General features: G+C 42.8%; 1 protein-coding gene across 3 annotated transcripts in view; it reads right to left on the reverse strand.

Moving 5' to 3' along the window:
* celf5a (cugbp, Elav-like family member 5a) overlaps positions 1-17,068 on the reverse strand; it is a 178,608-nt gene that overhangs the window by 150,248 nt on the left and 11,292 nt on the right. For all 3 annotated transcript variants that reach the window (XM_070832952.1, XM_070832951.1, XM_070832950.1), the window contains exon 2: positions 11,976-12,058. In XM_070832952.1, the coding sequence (XP_070689053.1) occupies positions 11,976-12,058 (83 nt within the window). The remainder of the gene's footprint in view (positions 1-11,975; positions 12,059-17,068) is intronic.

The following is a 17,068-nucleotide window of genomic DNA, read 5'->3' on the forward strand; positions in this document are numbered from 1 at the left end:
TTGAAAGAGGGGCACTGGAGAGTAGTCTTTCAGGAATATATTAATAACACTGCAGTAAAAGCACACCCATGAGGCGAGTGGGTACAAGCTGAACCCATCAAATTAATCTGAGATAAATTTGCAAGTCATCATCATAATTTAAAATGTTTTAGAGACTGAATAAAAGATCAAAGAATAAAAGGAACTAGTCAGATGACAAAGATGTAGGATGAGAGGCAGAAAGTGAGAAAAAAAGGGGGAGAAGGAGAGTTTGCATAGCCGACATATTCTGATAGACAAAGACAAGGCCTTGTAAGGCCAGATAGGCATACAGACACATGGAAGCTGGCAGATGGGAAAATGGGCAGGAAAGCATCCAGCCAAACTCTATATGCTGCGTGTCATACAGCTTGAGAGATTCATAAATAATGAATCAAGAAAAACAGGTAAAATAAACTCTGTAAATAAATGTGCTGTCTCGTCCTCTGCCCCAGTGCCTAATGGATTGTGCTTGTGCACATCTTTGCTTCAGTGTTTATTTATGCGTGTGTTTCTGAGCGTGTACACTTACTCAAGGATTGTGGCGGCCCATGGTGCCATGGTAATCATTTGCCAGAGCCCCATTACTGATGTTGTGTGATGATGATGAGAGACAGTTCTATCCCACCTCATGGAAACCCTCACGGACACACGTGCATCCTGGTGTCTGCCTGTCGGTGAGCATATTCCCTCCACTCACATTCATGTTTCATGTTCTATGTATAGCCTTATTGAGTATACAGCCAGAGTTAGAAAGACATGCTGCATGTCACAAAACAACAGCAAAGAGGAGAACTGCAGTTTGAGCATAGAGCAGCTTGAAATAAAATGATGTCAAGGTAAGTTCAAGATCATTCAACTCTAAACAATTCCAGGTGAAACGTCAACACAAATATAGTATTGCCATTAATATTCTGACATCTGCAACAGCTGCGCACAAACAATCAAACTTTAGAGGTGTGCAAATGCGTACTCCCCGGTAGGTAATTTGAACAAGCCTGGCACTCCCTTATTAAAGCAAATGTAATGTCAAAGCATGGTTACATTTCTGTATTTTTTTTTTTTTTGTGCAAAGAAAAGAGATGACATGAAAAGCTGCCACACTTTTCTGGAGATTTATAATTATCAGTGGGTGGATCAATCTGCTGTGGGCCAAGGTATGACCCATCTGTGCTGCACTGCAAAGGCGGAGAAAACAGAGACAAGTTTTAAACTGCACAGTTTTCTCTGAATCCAAATCAATCAACACTTTATCACACAGACTGCTCCTGGTCAGCAGCCAGTGCGAGAAAAATTGTACTTGACAAATGTAGTCATCTTAAAATAGTTTCCAACAGAAGAGCTACACAGTCAATCAACAAAATATGTGGTGTGCATATGGTGATTATGAATGTTAACAACGGAAAGGTGGTATTACTCAATTACCATAGGTATAAATATTTCAGTGTGTTTATACAGCCACTTCGAAATACAGATTGGAGAAAAAAATTAAAATTATCACTCAAACTATTTTACTGTCCTGTATAAGCACCTTTATCGTTTTCATTCTGTTATATATCTGATATTAGGCTGTTTTATATTGTCATATTTATTGGATATTCACACACACACAAACACATCTTTACTGAATTATACCTTTTGCTGCAGCCATACCTCATTACCTCCTATTGTGTTTTTATGTTTTTCATATTGATTTGTTCCATATATAGATCTTTATATACATTTATCGTTTTTTTTTTTAAAAATGCATCTTTTCTTTATATAAATCTTTATGTAAAAGAGCTCCCAGGCAAAGAATTTCACGAGTATACTTGCACAACCACAGTGACAATAAACATCTTGAGTCTTGAATCTTGAGGGGGAGATGCTTTTGTAGCCGAGTTTATATACCAGGCATTTTACTTTAAATTTCATGATACCATAACCTGTATTAGGAAACAATCTCATTCCATTAAATTTGAAGCTAAACTAAAAAGAACTATGAGGTTATTTTTATTATCAGTACTGCATGTGCATTTGGCATTTGTTAGCCAAAAAAAAAACAACCTGGATTCTGATACGTTTTTAGAGAACGTTTTCTCACCGTTATAGCTGCACATTGGAAATCATCAGGAAAAAAGAATGCTGTCACTGTACGCTAATTCAAGTATAGTACATCATTACATCGTACAGCGTCCAATATATTCATACCTGTTTTACTATATAGTAGCTCAAGGCAGCTGCTTCAGTTACCAGTTATTTGGTGGGTAAATTCAGTCATAAATTCAATACATATGGACAAAAGAGGTCCGGGACTAAGTTGTGCGCTGCTTTGGGCCAGTTTACAAGAGAATTGTTGGAAGAGGTTTTATGGGACCTGTCAATGTCATATATTACTATATTGACTAAACAGCGTGAACGAGGGAATCTGATTCCATATGAAAAACATGGATTATCCAGGACATGTGCAGGGATCAAGGCTGCATAATTGCTTTGGTTCTTAAATCTTTTGTTCAATTTTATTCTCCTGCCTACTTTCCTCTTTTATTCTACCATTCAGTCCGTGTATTTTAATATGATACTCTGAGAGGTAGTGGATATTCAGCTAGCGAGCACCACACTGTCAACCTAATGATTGCCTCTACGACACCTTTGGACTTCATTATGGGATTCAACAAAAGAGGGACCACTGCTGTGTGGCTTCTTCTCCTGTTTCATACAGTGCAGGTTAAAAGTAGCAGTTCTGATCAGGCAGTGAGGCCCTCCTTCATACCTCCCACTCTCCCATTTCCCTCTCTCCATCTCACATACTTCTCATTCTGTTTCAGTCTCCTTGTCTTCTCTTTGACCTGTCCCCACTCCTCCTCTCTAATCTACATATCTTTTTCTACCTTTTTTTTCCATTTCGTCTTTCCAACTTTCAAGAAGACTTCACAGGGCCACCTCCTGTCTGAGAACTTGCCTAAAGCACATGAAAGGATGAGCACCAGCTAACCCCGCAGAGCAGCATGACTCTAAATTGCATCCTCCAAAACGTGCCACACGCATGTATGTGTGCCACAGCTGTGCGGGGAGCCACAAGGGCTGAGGAAAGTGAAAGACCATGCAGTCTCTGCACTGCAGGCTCACTTTCCCTCACGCATAGTCACTCATATACGCACCTATACTCACATAGATGCAAAGCTTTGCACAGTGCCAACAAACTCTGCACACAACAACACAACCCAGTGATGTGTGTGTTCCTACAAGCCCTTCACGGGTATCGGATACAACCCTGCTATGTTTTTGGGGTTGTGGTGGCAACGAGGGGTAGAGGCGAATTTAATGTTTCACCTAAATGTGAGCTTGCTGCCTGGAAGACATCCAGTATACTGTTTTACTCTGAATTATTAAAAGCTGCCTCTTATTGCAGCTGGGACTGAAATAGTTTAGAGGCCACAGACTATAGCTGTTGGCACATAACTATATAATTCATATTCCCAGCTATTCTGCTGCCATCCAGCTTATTGTTCTTTTCTATATGAAATGCTTCAAGGCTTCCATGATGACAAAACACAACCACTTAAATCAAGTGTCAGGTAAAATATAAAAATGAAAAACAAAACAAAAAAACTGCTACAAAAACACTTGCGGAATCCTAACACAAAGAAATGTTGAATGTGTTGACGTGCTTGATCTTGCTGGCTCGTGCTAGCTCAGCTATATCCAGCGTCCTGGTATTCTGCAGGGCAGATGACAGAAGCCACCGCTAGCGATCACCCTGACACCGGCTCCCAGAGCGAGCTCTACTGACAGCCCTCTTCTGCAATGCAAATACCCACTTCCACATGAGCAGGCCCATCACCAGCACTCCCCATACACTTGTATTCCATGTCATTACCCCCGGGGACCCTCACACACACACTATTCCTCTCCTCTACTGTATACCTCACGCTGCTACCCTTATCGGGGATGGGAAGGGGGCTGGGGCTTAAAACAAATCGGTTAGTCCGGCTGATGCGTTGGTAGTCATGAAGGAGGGCTACCATGGGCTGTTTCCACTCGTGCCTCCTGTCAGTCACATTCCTCTCCTTGCCCTCCAGCCATGTGTACTGTATTTCATTAGTCCTGATTTTTGCTGACAAATGCTGGCTGTCGTGCTGTGCAGCCCCCTTACCCTCTCTGTGGACACTACACAAAAGCACGGCTAGATCTGCCTTACAAATCAGCTCCCCCCTGGTTTCGCCACACGATTTCAATCGAGCACAGATACATAGCACATGTCTGTGTGTCTATGGACAGTATCCACACTGACATGCACACACAGATGAAGGGAACGGCTGTTTTAACTCTGACGGTATAACTTCAAGCCGTCTCCCTGTGTCCCTGTGCCTCCCTCTTCCTCCTCTCCTCTTTTCTCAATATTTCAATATTCTGTCACTTCACCCCCCTCTAATCTCTCACACATTCCTTACTCATCCCCCTCTCTCTCCCACAGGCACAAGGTCCAGCCAGTGAGATGTCAGCTCCGATTAGCCACATTGGGTGATGCTTTTTAAGTGTGTCCTTCATTATTGAGTAAAGTGACATGTTCTCAGCTACACTTGCCTGTGCCTCCTAAACTGTCGTCTTGTATATCTGGATATCCAGTTTTTGTAAGCTAATCTTTTCTCATCTCCCTTTCAACCTTTCAACATACACACAAGGACACACTCTCACACAGACACATACCCACACCTCTATTCAGGGCCATAGTTTATCATCCATGTGCGCACCCCTCCACTCACTCCCACTCTTTGTGTCTGCGGGCAGTGGCACACCTGTACAAGCCTGTACAGGGACCCACAGATGGATTGTCAGTCAGTATCTGGGCCTCGCCTCTTGCATTGGTCTGCACAGCCATGCCTGCCGGCCTGGAATTAAACCAGACTCATCTGGTTCAGCCCCACTGGTACAGGTGATGTTTCACTGTGCCAAACTGACATTATATCATTTGAACTGCACAGCATCAAAATGAGCCAGACCAGCATGTTAGTCTGGTATACAGAAAGAGTATTCAAAGTCAAAAACAAACCGACATACACACATACACATTTCCCCTATTACACACAAAACCCAGCTCTATAACCCAGATCACAGCCATGTCACATGATTGAATCTCACAGACAGGCGGGCGAGCAGTCTCCAGCCACAACCAGAAATAGGTTAAACAGACTAAAAATATCAAAAACATTAATAATTCAGCTTTTTGCTAACCTGTACTGTTCTAAAAAATGGCACACTTCTCACTGTGAAGTGGCTTAATGGGGAGGGTGTGCTGTGGATTATTTTGGTCTTTCGAGCAACGTCTACCCCCAAGAGCCGGGCAGAGCAGAGGGAGGGGGAGCAGCATTGTAATGTCATCAGCACTAATGTCACAGCTGGGGTCAAAATACGGTCATCTGTAACTCACAGCAAGCTCTTAAACTTTTGAAATGTTGGTGGGTGATTTGCTTCACATATTATGACAATGCCTATTATTTACTGGAATGTTTGGCTGAAAGAAATGAATTGTAACATTTCATCTATTTTTTGTTCTGTCAGTCTACCAATGTAACACATTTACTGCTTTGCAATATTTTCACACAAATATTTCTTGAAATGCAACAGATATTTGATGGTTCCAACAACAGCATGTCTGGTAGCAACTAAGGGGAGACCATTGCATATGTATGTAGTATATACTGTATGAAATGAAATTCCATGATGAAACATTTTCTGTGTTTCAGTGGGTGTTGTTTATTCTCCAAAGGCAGGTGCAGAGTGCAGATCCTGCTCTTTTTTCCAAATACCCTTGGAAGCCAATCCCCTGGAGAGAGGAAGGCTTCTCTAAATATGTGGCTAATCTACCACACAGAAAAACGAGCCGAACAAAGGAGGTGTGTCTGTGTCTGTGTGTGTGTGTGTGTGTGTGTGTGTGCGTGCGCGCAAGTGTCTGTGCATGAGCGTGTGTGTTAAAGAGTTACGAGAGTAGCAACACCGAGACAGAGACAGACAGAAGGTGGAAAACAAGCAACATTGTGATGGCTCCAACAGTTACCCTGTGTGTTTTAGTCTATTTCTATCCTCTCTGTTTCAGGGGTGTGTATATTAGTGAGTGTTTGTGCATGTGTGTGTGTGTGAGAGAGAGAACATAAGTGCATAGGGATTTAGATCCCTTGGGAGCACTCTGGTACAGCAGCTCTTTACGATGCGTACATTACACCAATACGCCATTACTACGCACGCACACACACACACTCACACACACACACACACACTCAATGAAAACTAGTTTTGTTGTGCTTACACACTGCTACTAGCACTGTAGTAATATTGCGGTGTGCTGGTGTACCACAGGATGTATGCATCACAGTAAAAAAGGAAAGTCTACTCACACATGCACAACAGCCCCCGTCCTCCAGACTTTTTATAACACCACCTGCTCCTTCTATTCATCAGTGTGACTTGACTTGGGTAATAAGTTCAGAGACAGCCTAGGTCACAGACATAAAACCATTAGAGTACCAGTATCTACAAAGCCCTCTTTATTCTCATCTCAATGTATCAACAAAAGTTATAAAAAAAAAAAATAGACATCAGAGGCAGACTCCTGTAGCCTCTGAGATCAGCTGCAGCCATCCAGCTTATTGTAGCGCCGAGATCAGCTGGTGGGATTCGTTATGAGTAAATTCTCAAAAAAGGCAGTGTTCAAATGTTCTGGGTACTTACGCATGTGTTTGTGCATGTGTTTTAAAGAAAAAATTTAAGTTCACTAATTACAGACATGTCCACGGTCCATGGCTAATATAAAAAAATGAAAAATATAGCATAGGCTTGGCAGTAAAGATGCATTAGCATTTTACTTACTCAACTCAAATATTAAATTCACAACACATTTCCCTGTATAATTCATAAAGCAGAAAATAATATTTTAAAGAAGAAAAGACCTTGACCATGCCTGTTCCAGCTTCTCCTCACTATGATCTTCTTCCTGAAAACACACACACACACACACACACACACACACACACACACACATCCACACTCCTGTTACCCAAAGGCTAAATTCTAACGAGTCCCCTCTCCCTGACTACAAGGCCTCCAATCCTGCCAGCACCGATTGGCTTCATGCTGACCAGTCCGCTCCACTTCCGCCCCCACCCCTGCCCACTCAACACAGGCACATACAGCACACACACAATCATACAATACAGTACACTTATACTCCTTCCAACCTTCACAGAGTGTAGCATTGAATTATTCAGCCTTTGCGGCAGCTAGGCCTCACACAGCTTTGCTGTAGTTGATAAACAGGTGGATAGCATGCACGTTAATGTATGGTGTATAGGATATGTTTGTGTCTGTGTGTGTGTGTGTGTGAGTGTGTGTGTGTGTGTGTGTGTGTGTGTGCGCGTGCAAAGCCCAATGGAAGGCTAGGCAGTTCACAGCGTGTCGAGGAACGGCTCCACCGCACGGCAGCCTCATTTCCACGGCACAAGGTCGGCCACTCTCCGTAACTCAGCCCTGCTCTGCTCCTCATCTCTCATACATCCTATTACGACTAAGCTAAGCACTGGCACGTACACACAATAACACATACAAACACAAGTAAATTCATGCAGGAAGATACAAGAATTCACGTGCGCTCGCACAGCGGACTGCCAGTGCGAGTATGTGTGCAGCAAAGGGCACAGTGCAAGAGCGAGAGAGTGGGAGAGAAAGAAATGGAGACAGAGGGAGACGGAGGCAATTGAGAGGGAGGGGATCTACTTAGAGTGTTGACATTGCAGGAGCCCACATGTGTGTGTGCCGGAGCATAATCTTCTCCCTGCTCTCATTGGGTTTTTAATGCGGGTGCTATTTCCATAAACCTGCCTCCTGAATCACTGCCAGCCTCTTACACTCCCCCCAGGTCGAGCTGTACTAATACTTGGAGTAAATGCATGCAGCAAACACATTTCCACCATTGCCTCTCCAAGACAATCACTGTTGTACACAATGCTAGCATGACAAAAAAGGGAGGGTGGCATGTTGTTCTGTGCTACGGCAAATAGACTTGGTGCAGTGACCAAGATTATTTCTTGCATCGGCTGGATTGGAGAGTTTGAGGGGAGTGGGGGGAGATGGGGACCAAGATAGGTGGGTGGATAGTGTAAAGGATGCAGGATTTTGTCGTGATGCTGAGCTGGGTGGGGTAAATCTCTGCCGACTTGTGTAGAGAGCTGTGACATTCACAAGTACATGCACCCACTGCTGTAGAGACAGCCACTGGGCCTTTACTGGCAGTCTGTTTCTGTTGGATTAAGAACAAATTATGTCATAAAGGGTAATCAGTGTCTAGGTCATCAGGGGATACTTAGACTTTATTTGGCGAGAGGAAAAGCCTGATTCTTGAGTTTTAAAGTTAACACATGAAAGCATATTCACATAAAAGGACTCGTATGGTTACGTAATGCGAAAAGTAGTGCATCTCCATCAGCAGCAAACAAGCACAGAAGAGCACACAAATAATATATTCAAGCCTCACTGTCGTGGGCAGCGTGTGATCACGGCAAGCTGCCATGTGCACATGTTTTTCTTCCCACCTTTATACACTGCTATCTGTATCTACATGGAGCTGGCTGCAATGCAAAGCCAGCTTAACCGCACACGCACAATCACACACGGCTAATAGAGCCAAGCAACACACACCTGGTAAACTGTCAGAGCGTCTCCTATTCGGTGGCCAAACTTATGTCAGGCACTCGTGTCCCCAAGGTTCCCATCACACTTCACTGCAGGAATCTATATTCCAGTCCGGTACACTTCCATTAGGCCATACTGTTCCTTTCAGCAGCTAATGTGTAACAGGGGGACATGGATAATAACATCCAAGAACACAAGCGCTTCTTTCTGATAATAAGAAGACACCAGTCGTGTGTGTGTGTGTGTGTGTGTGTGTGTGTGTGTGTGTGTGTGTGTGTGTGGCAAACAGTGCTTCTGCACTGCCATTTCAGTGTGGGAAGACATACACTTAAAATATCTTAAGGGTTATAAAAAATTGCTTTTGGTTTTAAAAAAATATGATCCTTAAAAGTTAGAATCCTATAAGATTTTAATTATCAACACACATTTTTGATTAGTTTTATAGCGAGCATTTTTTCAACAGTAGAAATCCAATGTGTTAACATTTTATAATGGCCTCTCTATATGGTAGCTTTGGAGGAGTACACTTTTCCTGCAGGGAGGATTTGAAGTACACACACACACACACAATCAAAGAAAATAATCCATGCACGTACTAGAACTGATCTGAAAGACAAAAGAAGCAATATTTGATCAAGTTCAGTACTACCACGGCAGGACACATTGGTGAGTGTGTTCTTTCAAATACTAAAACATGAATCCTCTCAGCCTACAGTTTGCTTGGGTGCACAGTAAACAGGTGCACAAGTTTCTCGTCGTCTTTTGTATATCTGAGAAGAGAAGCCGCTCACAGTGTGTCTGCTACACCGTTGGTCGACACAAGTGTCAATTCGAACTCAACTCTATTTTGTTTCCAATAGTAACCAAAGCTCAAGGGCATTACAGCAGACACAGTGCCCAGGCCTTCCAGCTGAAGACTTACTCAAGAGCACTCCTTCTCATGAAATTCAACCGTGTGCATGCTGATGTACATATGTATGCTGGCCTTTGTGTATGCGGCTGGGCTTGTTTTTTCTCAGTGTTCAACAAAGGCCCTGCATGAGATTAAGAATAGCTTGTTAGAGGGAACATTTTTTATATATTCTATTCATTTGCAACAAGTAAAGTCCAGCTGAATTTTAGCAGTTTGACATGAATTCAGATTCCAACGTTTAAAATACAGACACGGGTGAGTAACCACACTGGTCAAAGCCCCCTGCAAAAGAGAAGCAATGCAGGGGTTAATGACAAAACGCAGACGTTAATAAGTCATAACTCATCTCTGGAGAATTCCTAGTTTACATTAATTACAGCATAGCCCCTGGCAAGCTGCATATCAAGCAGGATTTTGCAAACAAACAACTGGCATATCTACTTACCATCAAGCAGTGAAGCAACAGGGGTCATATCGCAAAAGATTTAGGAGCAGTGAGGCTCAAGAGAGAAGGACAGGAGAAGCAATGGGAGGCAGTCAAATGCACAAACTCACACACATTTTTACGCACACACACTGAAACACACAACGCAATGCGACATGGTATTTATCTAGAATGTCTTGTATGATATTTTTTGTGAGTAAATCTCTGCTCAGCCTTTGGGTCATCGGGTGAACAGAGTCAATAGGATGTTTAGGGACACTGGCCATGCTTGTGCTATGTGTGGCTGCAGTATTATAACATACACTGTGTTGCCTTGGACCTCTGTTGTTTGTGTGTGAGTGAAGTTAAAGGGAAGGGAACAGCAGAGCAGCCACGTCTGTGAGGCCTGACAGCCATCAATGTCTGCCTGTTACATTTCTATGACACACTCCGTCTCAGGAAGAGCAGCGGCAGAGGAGCAATGAGAGAAAAGGGAGACAGGAGGATGTGGGGTGGACAGGACTGGGTGGGGTGGAGGGGAAGTCGGCAGGAGGACTAAAGCAGGACTGAAAGGTACAAGAAAAGGGTTTTATTTCTCACGAGTGATAGGGAGCAACTTTCAACGTCACTGAATGTGTGTGTGTGTGTGTGTGCGCGCACGCACGCACAAAAGGACAAGCTTTCAGAGCTTATGTGTAACAAATGCAACGCTACTGCACACAAGACTGTTAATTCTGTACATACTCAATGCATCAAGGCTGTATAGTCATTAAATGTTATTTTTTTCTGTTAACAGTGAGTAATGCTGTTTATGGCAATGTTGTTTATAGCTCTCTATTCGGATGATTGTTAAACCTTTCAGAGCCCAGATGGTTTGGAGATCTGCTCTTCTCTCAGAACAAACTAGGAAAAGGAGGGGGGAGCCGGTAACATAGAAATTTACTGGAAAGCCAGACCACGGACAAAAACAGCAAAAGAATCAGAGAATCTTCCTTTTTAACACATGAACACATCCTCTGGCATTATGTGAAAGAGCTTTTTTTTTTTCCTCTTCTCTGTCTTCCATCTTATTATTCAAATGCAGAGGAAAAAAGGAGCAGAATAACGCCCTCCAGCCTTGTGCTTGGCTAATTTGCAGGATAAACGAAACAACTTGTTTTTCAAGAAAGCCACCAGAAAAATGTCCAAAGTTTGTGGTAGTAGTGTTTGCATGTTTAAGTAAAACATGTGCCTTTTGGCTGGGTTTTTCAGGCTCTTTGCCTTCTATCAGACGGGGTGCTGGTGGTGAAGGGAGGGGGGCTGAGCGGATCTTTACAAATGCTTCTCTCTGGTATAGCCTTGATCTGGCCATGTTAAGCCATGCTATCTCTGTGGGGAGCCACTTCTACCCACCCCTCCATCCTTCTGCCTCTCTCTGACGTTCTTTTAACAAATGTGAGGATCTCACACAGAAACGGGTGTGCACAATCACACAGAAATGCATGAGCACCACAATGACAGAAATATCATTTTGCATGAGTAGAAATACCATAAGCAGCAATGAATAAGTGTCAAAATTATTCTCTTTATCTTATTTCAGTATCATTCATTTAAGGTTAACATTTTTTCTGTTGATAGCACCTTTCCAGAAATACAGAGTTTCGCCCCCACAAAAACTGTCATTCTGTGCTATTGCTCCAAAAGTGTGAGGCAGAGTGGGTCTGATCAATGCTGGCAATATCCCCTGGAGAACAGACACATGGAAAAGTTGAAACCAGGCCTTCAAAAGGCTGAGCTATTGATTGAATTGCTTTCCAAAGTGTTTTTCGTCTCTGGGACTGTACGAGGAGAATGCCGGCTGGTGTGCAGCCGGGTGCAGATGGTACGGCTGACCACCATGGAGAGAAAAGAGAGGGAGTGAGAGGAGGAGGGGAGAGAGAAAGAGGGAGAGAGAGAGAGAGAGAGAGAGACACTTACCCCTGGCAGTGTTTTCTGTTCATGGAGGGCGTTCTGGGCTTTGATGGCCGACTCACGGGCGCAGTAGGTGAGGAATGCACAACCTGTAACAGAAGCACACCACACATGAACCTAACTTGAATTAAACATACCTAAAAAATCGGAAGCAAAAGCAACGTATGAAACATCGACAAAAACATTACAAAATGGTGCAGCAGATTAAATTAGGAGAAATATTAGGACAATGATCAAAATTAATAACAAAGCAATTAAATGAAATAAAGATGTTTGGCCTGCCTCAGTATAATGAGTTATTATGGCCAGATACTGAGCAATTAGTAAAATTAAGAAATCAGATCTATGGAATAAAAAAAGTAAGTTAATCAAATGGGCACATGTGCAATACACCAGGCTACATGTGGAAAATGTTCTATGCTGGTGATGGGAGAGGAGAAAAAAACAAAACCACAACAAAAAGAAAGTGGGAGATGAGCAGAGAATTCTTTGGCCAGGCCCGTCCAGCTCCCCTATCCCTAGTGCCATGTCCTGTCAAAAACTCCTCTCAGCCTGGCCAACGTCCCCACTCTGAATGGTTGTGACAGCAGTGGAGACAAAAGAAACAGGACTGCGGGTGAGTACTGGGGGGGGGTAGAAAAGGAGAGAAGGAGGGATGAGATCAGTGTAGAGATGGAGGAAGGAGGGAGATACTGACAGAGAAGAGGGACAAGACGTGGTGTTAAAACTCTCCAGGGTGAATGCTTTACTGCAAGACTTCAAGTGTGCTGCCATGCACGCACGCACACACACGCACACACACGCACGCACACACATACACACACACACACACACCTACTAGCACCGATGTTAAGCATGCGCATACACACAACATCTGTCAAAATCACTGAATACATAAAGAAGAGACGAGAAGAGAAACGAAGAGGACGAGAGATGGGGAGAAACCAGATGGAGTATTGAGGTAATCATTTTCCCCCTGACTGTCTAAATAAATAGATCTGCTTGTGTTCTATTAATGAGGTTCCTATGGGTTACCATGCATCATATTTCTGCCACTCTGAAGATGGTTTATTAGCAGCCACTGCATTTTGGATCTCATTTCAACAGCCAAATGTATTCAGTGGGTGGTGATGTATTAAGTGTCTTTACATGGACAATATTCCAATCTGTTTTTCTTCTTGCATTAGAAATCACTTTTACCCATCCAAACATTCACCGTCCAATTTTGTTGTGTGACTGTGCATGTGTAGCTTTTTTTTGCCATTTAATTGACCCCTGCACTTCGGCTATGTCTCCACTGTAACCTCTGCGAGACTGCATCAACAAGGAGGGTTAAAATGCCATGTCAGTCATTGATCCATTGATTGACCTGTAACCTGTTTCGCCTTGCTGCTCTAAGCCTGAAGTGTCTGCATGTGTGTGTGTGTGTGTGTGTGTGTGTGTGTGTGTGTGTGTGTGTGTGTGTGTGTATGCGCACTTGCACATTTATGCGCAGCAAGCATTTGGCCACTCTTATCCAAATCAGTTCTCTCTGTTCTATTTCCTGAAGGTCCTCGTTTCGTTTGGGACAGTCTGTCTGCACCCTGCCATGATTTTCAGTATGAGAAAGACAAACAGTGATGGAGTCTGTCCAGGGTCGTGACCTTTGAGGTGGCTGACTGTAGCACGGATGTCACGGCGCAGCCCCCTCCATACCCTCCCTTGTCCCAGCACCCCTAACCTAATGATTTCCGATGGCCACCAAGCAAATCACTCAATCATTCACAGTGCTGTCTAATTCCCGTCCTTTTTTCTGCCTCAGCTTGTAAAGAAATACTAAGACTGCGGAAATGCCATTGTTGTTTTGGGTTTGTTTGTTTGTTTGTTTGTTTGTTTCTCAAATTGTTGAGGGTAATAGGAGGGAATGGCTACATTTTGGTGCTTGTTTTTCTCTCTTTGTTGCTCTCTTTGGGTTTGTTGTTGTTTGTTTACTTGACAAATGTTGGCCCCATCTCTGAATAAGAAACAAGTATTTTGCATTACAATCACAAACGCGATTTATTTGTTAATGTGTAATGCATAGGGCATTGAGAATAAATTAATAACTACCACAATACTGGCAAACAAAAGAGAAACATGAACTCCATTTAAATGTGATTCTGTGCTCTTTAATGTATGGCTTAATAAGAATTTGCAGGCCACAGGCGAAAAAGCTTTAACAACTCCATAATTGGAATCCAAACACGTACAAATTGCCAGTGCTGCATTGCATACCAAGTGCAAAAAAAAGTGGGGGGGGGGGCATGATGAAATTGTTTGAAACACAACAAAAAGCCACTGTAATCGGAGCCTGCTGACACAGCAATGGGGGAAGCCTTCCCATTGTGAGGAGATGATCCTCTGCATCATCTGATAGAAACCTAAAACAGCCTTATCTCACACATTGATTTCAGCTCCAAAGAGAAGAAATTCTTCTTTGCTCCCCTTTCCTCCTCTCTCCTCTCCATTCCTGACTTCTTTCTCTTCCCCAGTTCAAACTCCACTCCCCTCGTCTCCTATTTCTTAATGATATACTTTTAAAGTGCGGTCTGTGTGTGTGTGTGTGTGTGTGTGTGTGTGTGCGTGTGTACTGGGAAACGGGGCTGAGTCTCTCCATCTCCGCTGTGTTGAATTGGCATGTAATTAAAGAGTCTTACATGGAAGAGAGAGAGTGAGTGGGCGAATCAGAGAGAGAGAGAGAGTGAGAGAGAGTGAGTAGAGGAAGATACTGTATAGTTGTGGCAGCAGCAGCCATTAACGTTCACCATGGCCCAGGCTCTCCATTACCAAAACTGCGTGTGTGTGTATCTGGTGCAGCGCAGTAGGATACTCTGCTAATTGTTTTGTCAAGTTTACAGGTCCTGTTGATGAAATCTATGTACATTCAGACACACTCACACACATCTGGTCTTGGTAGTACTACCACTTATCATGTCTAAGCCTTGTTTCAGGCACACACATTAATCAACACGCTGACTGTGTCACAGTTCAATACTATATACTGTGTGTACTCTATAAAAAGATCATATTTGTGTGTAGTGCACAATAATTCTGTATGCTGTTTTGTACCAACAGGAAACCAGACTTTTATCAAAAGATGTTGCTTCACCACTGCCAGTTTAAATGCAGCTGTGAGCAGCTCTTCAAGTTCCTTTGTGCAATGCATTGTGGGACTATAATGCCCGCAAACATAACATTCAGAAATCAAGCTGATTTTGAATGCGAACTGACATCTTCGAGTACACTTCACACTTCTGTCACATTTTGTCATCCCCTACATAATCAAAACCTGCTTAAAAATCACAATGTAGTATCGAATCGGGACGCAGCTTTTGTCTGCCCAGCTGTCACATGGCCAGATACAGATAAATGCAATGTTCACTGCGTTCATCCTCTTTCTCACATGCACAAAGACCCTAGAAGCCTATTCGCTAAACAGATGTCGATACTGGATGACTCAACTAAAGTTTGTGTCCTGCAAATATTAAGACATGGCCACAGCTATGGAAATGAAACTCAGAGAAGTGTAGCGAACACCAATATCCACATTCTTACTTTTCCCCCCAAGGAGCAACACACTTCCATTTGTGCTGGTGATAACGAGGGGCCATCGTGCTTTTTGGACCTTCGTCACTAAGATCACAGCTGCTCATAATCTGGTACAGTGCAGGTGCAACAACCCAAATTTGGCGCAAGGACATTTGGCTTTATTAAAACCTATTTTAGAATTACTGATGTTGTGCCCCCAAAGTAAACACCCTCCTGTCCCTCATTCAGTTCCATAAATAATCCAGTGTGTGGATTTGCATGAAACAAAAACAACACAGGGCCTAAGTGGTACATAACCACATAACCCATCAATGTGCCTGCTGTCCTATCACTGTGGGAAGGGAAAAACATTGGAAAGTCCCTTGACTGGGTGAGTTCACCATCAGCAATCAAACTCAAAGAGCCCATCATGCGCTTCATCACCTCAGAACTTATTATTATTCATTAATTACCATAGATGTCTATTAGGAATATAAGCATTAAATCGGTTATCTTGGGAAAATACATACATCAATACAATAACACTGTCCTTTAGCTCACCGACAAGCTTACACTGAAAGCATTAACGTTAGATGTTGTTACGAACTGAAGTCAAAGACGTGTCTGACAAAACATCCGTGTTTACCAGCTCAAAATGAGCATGACTACATTAATATTAGCTAGCTAACATGTTAGCTAACATGTTAGCTAGTTAGCTAGCTAGCTAACATTACAGCTAGCTGTCACTCTCAGCTGGTGAACACGGACGGTTAGCTAGCGAGCTAACGGCACTGCTCCATTAACTACAGTTAGCTTTGCATTACATCCCTTTTAATATTGTCCCTGACGGGGTGCACATTATTGATTAATTTCTTGTCACAACTCACCAACTATTAAAGGTAAACAGGTCGTCCGTAGCACACAGACATGAGCTTATCACTGTTATAACAAGGTTTACATGTTATTTACAGGTGGCTGTCCCTCCTCACCTGCATCAATCACATGCTGTAACCCTATTGGCTAATCCAGATTCAAATAAACTTTATTGGCAGGAATGTTAAATTGACCACTGTTGAATAATTATGTTTTACATAAGAAAACCAAATAGATGATTTCATCAATTTAGAATATGGGGTTCTAAAACGGCAAGGGTTGAATAGTATTATCATTATTAATTTGAATTGTTATATTGTGATGAAACTATTGTGTGTCTGCATTTGTTCAGTGTTTTGCTGTACATTTAGCTAGCTTTTAAAGCCACTAAACCTTTGTCTGCTGTGATGTTGCCATCTAGCACTACAATGAGTAGCAGAATCAATCCACTGGCATTCATTAACAACAATGGCTAACACATTGTTTTCCCTGAATATGTGATTAAATGGGTCCACTTTCCATCCACTGACCACCTGTCTCAACTTCGCTTTTAAAAGCAGGGGAAATACAATGGGGAGATAAGGACATGCACGTCACGCCCCCACACCATTATTACACTGATTACTGCAAAGGCCTGACCTCCACAGGCTCCCTCTTTCAAACAATGGTCCTTTCATTTT

The sequence above is a fragment of the Pempheris klunzingeri genome, chromosome 6 (genome assembly GCF_042242105.1).
Source record: "Pempheris klunzingeri isolate RE-2024b chromosome 6, fPemKlu1.hap1, whole genome shotgun sequence".
NCBI lineage: Eukaryota > Metazoa > Chordata > Actinopteri > Acropomatiformes > Pempheridae > Pempheris > Pempheris klunzingeri.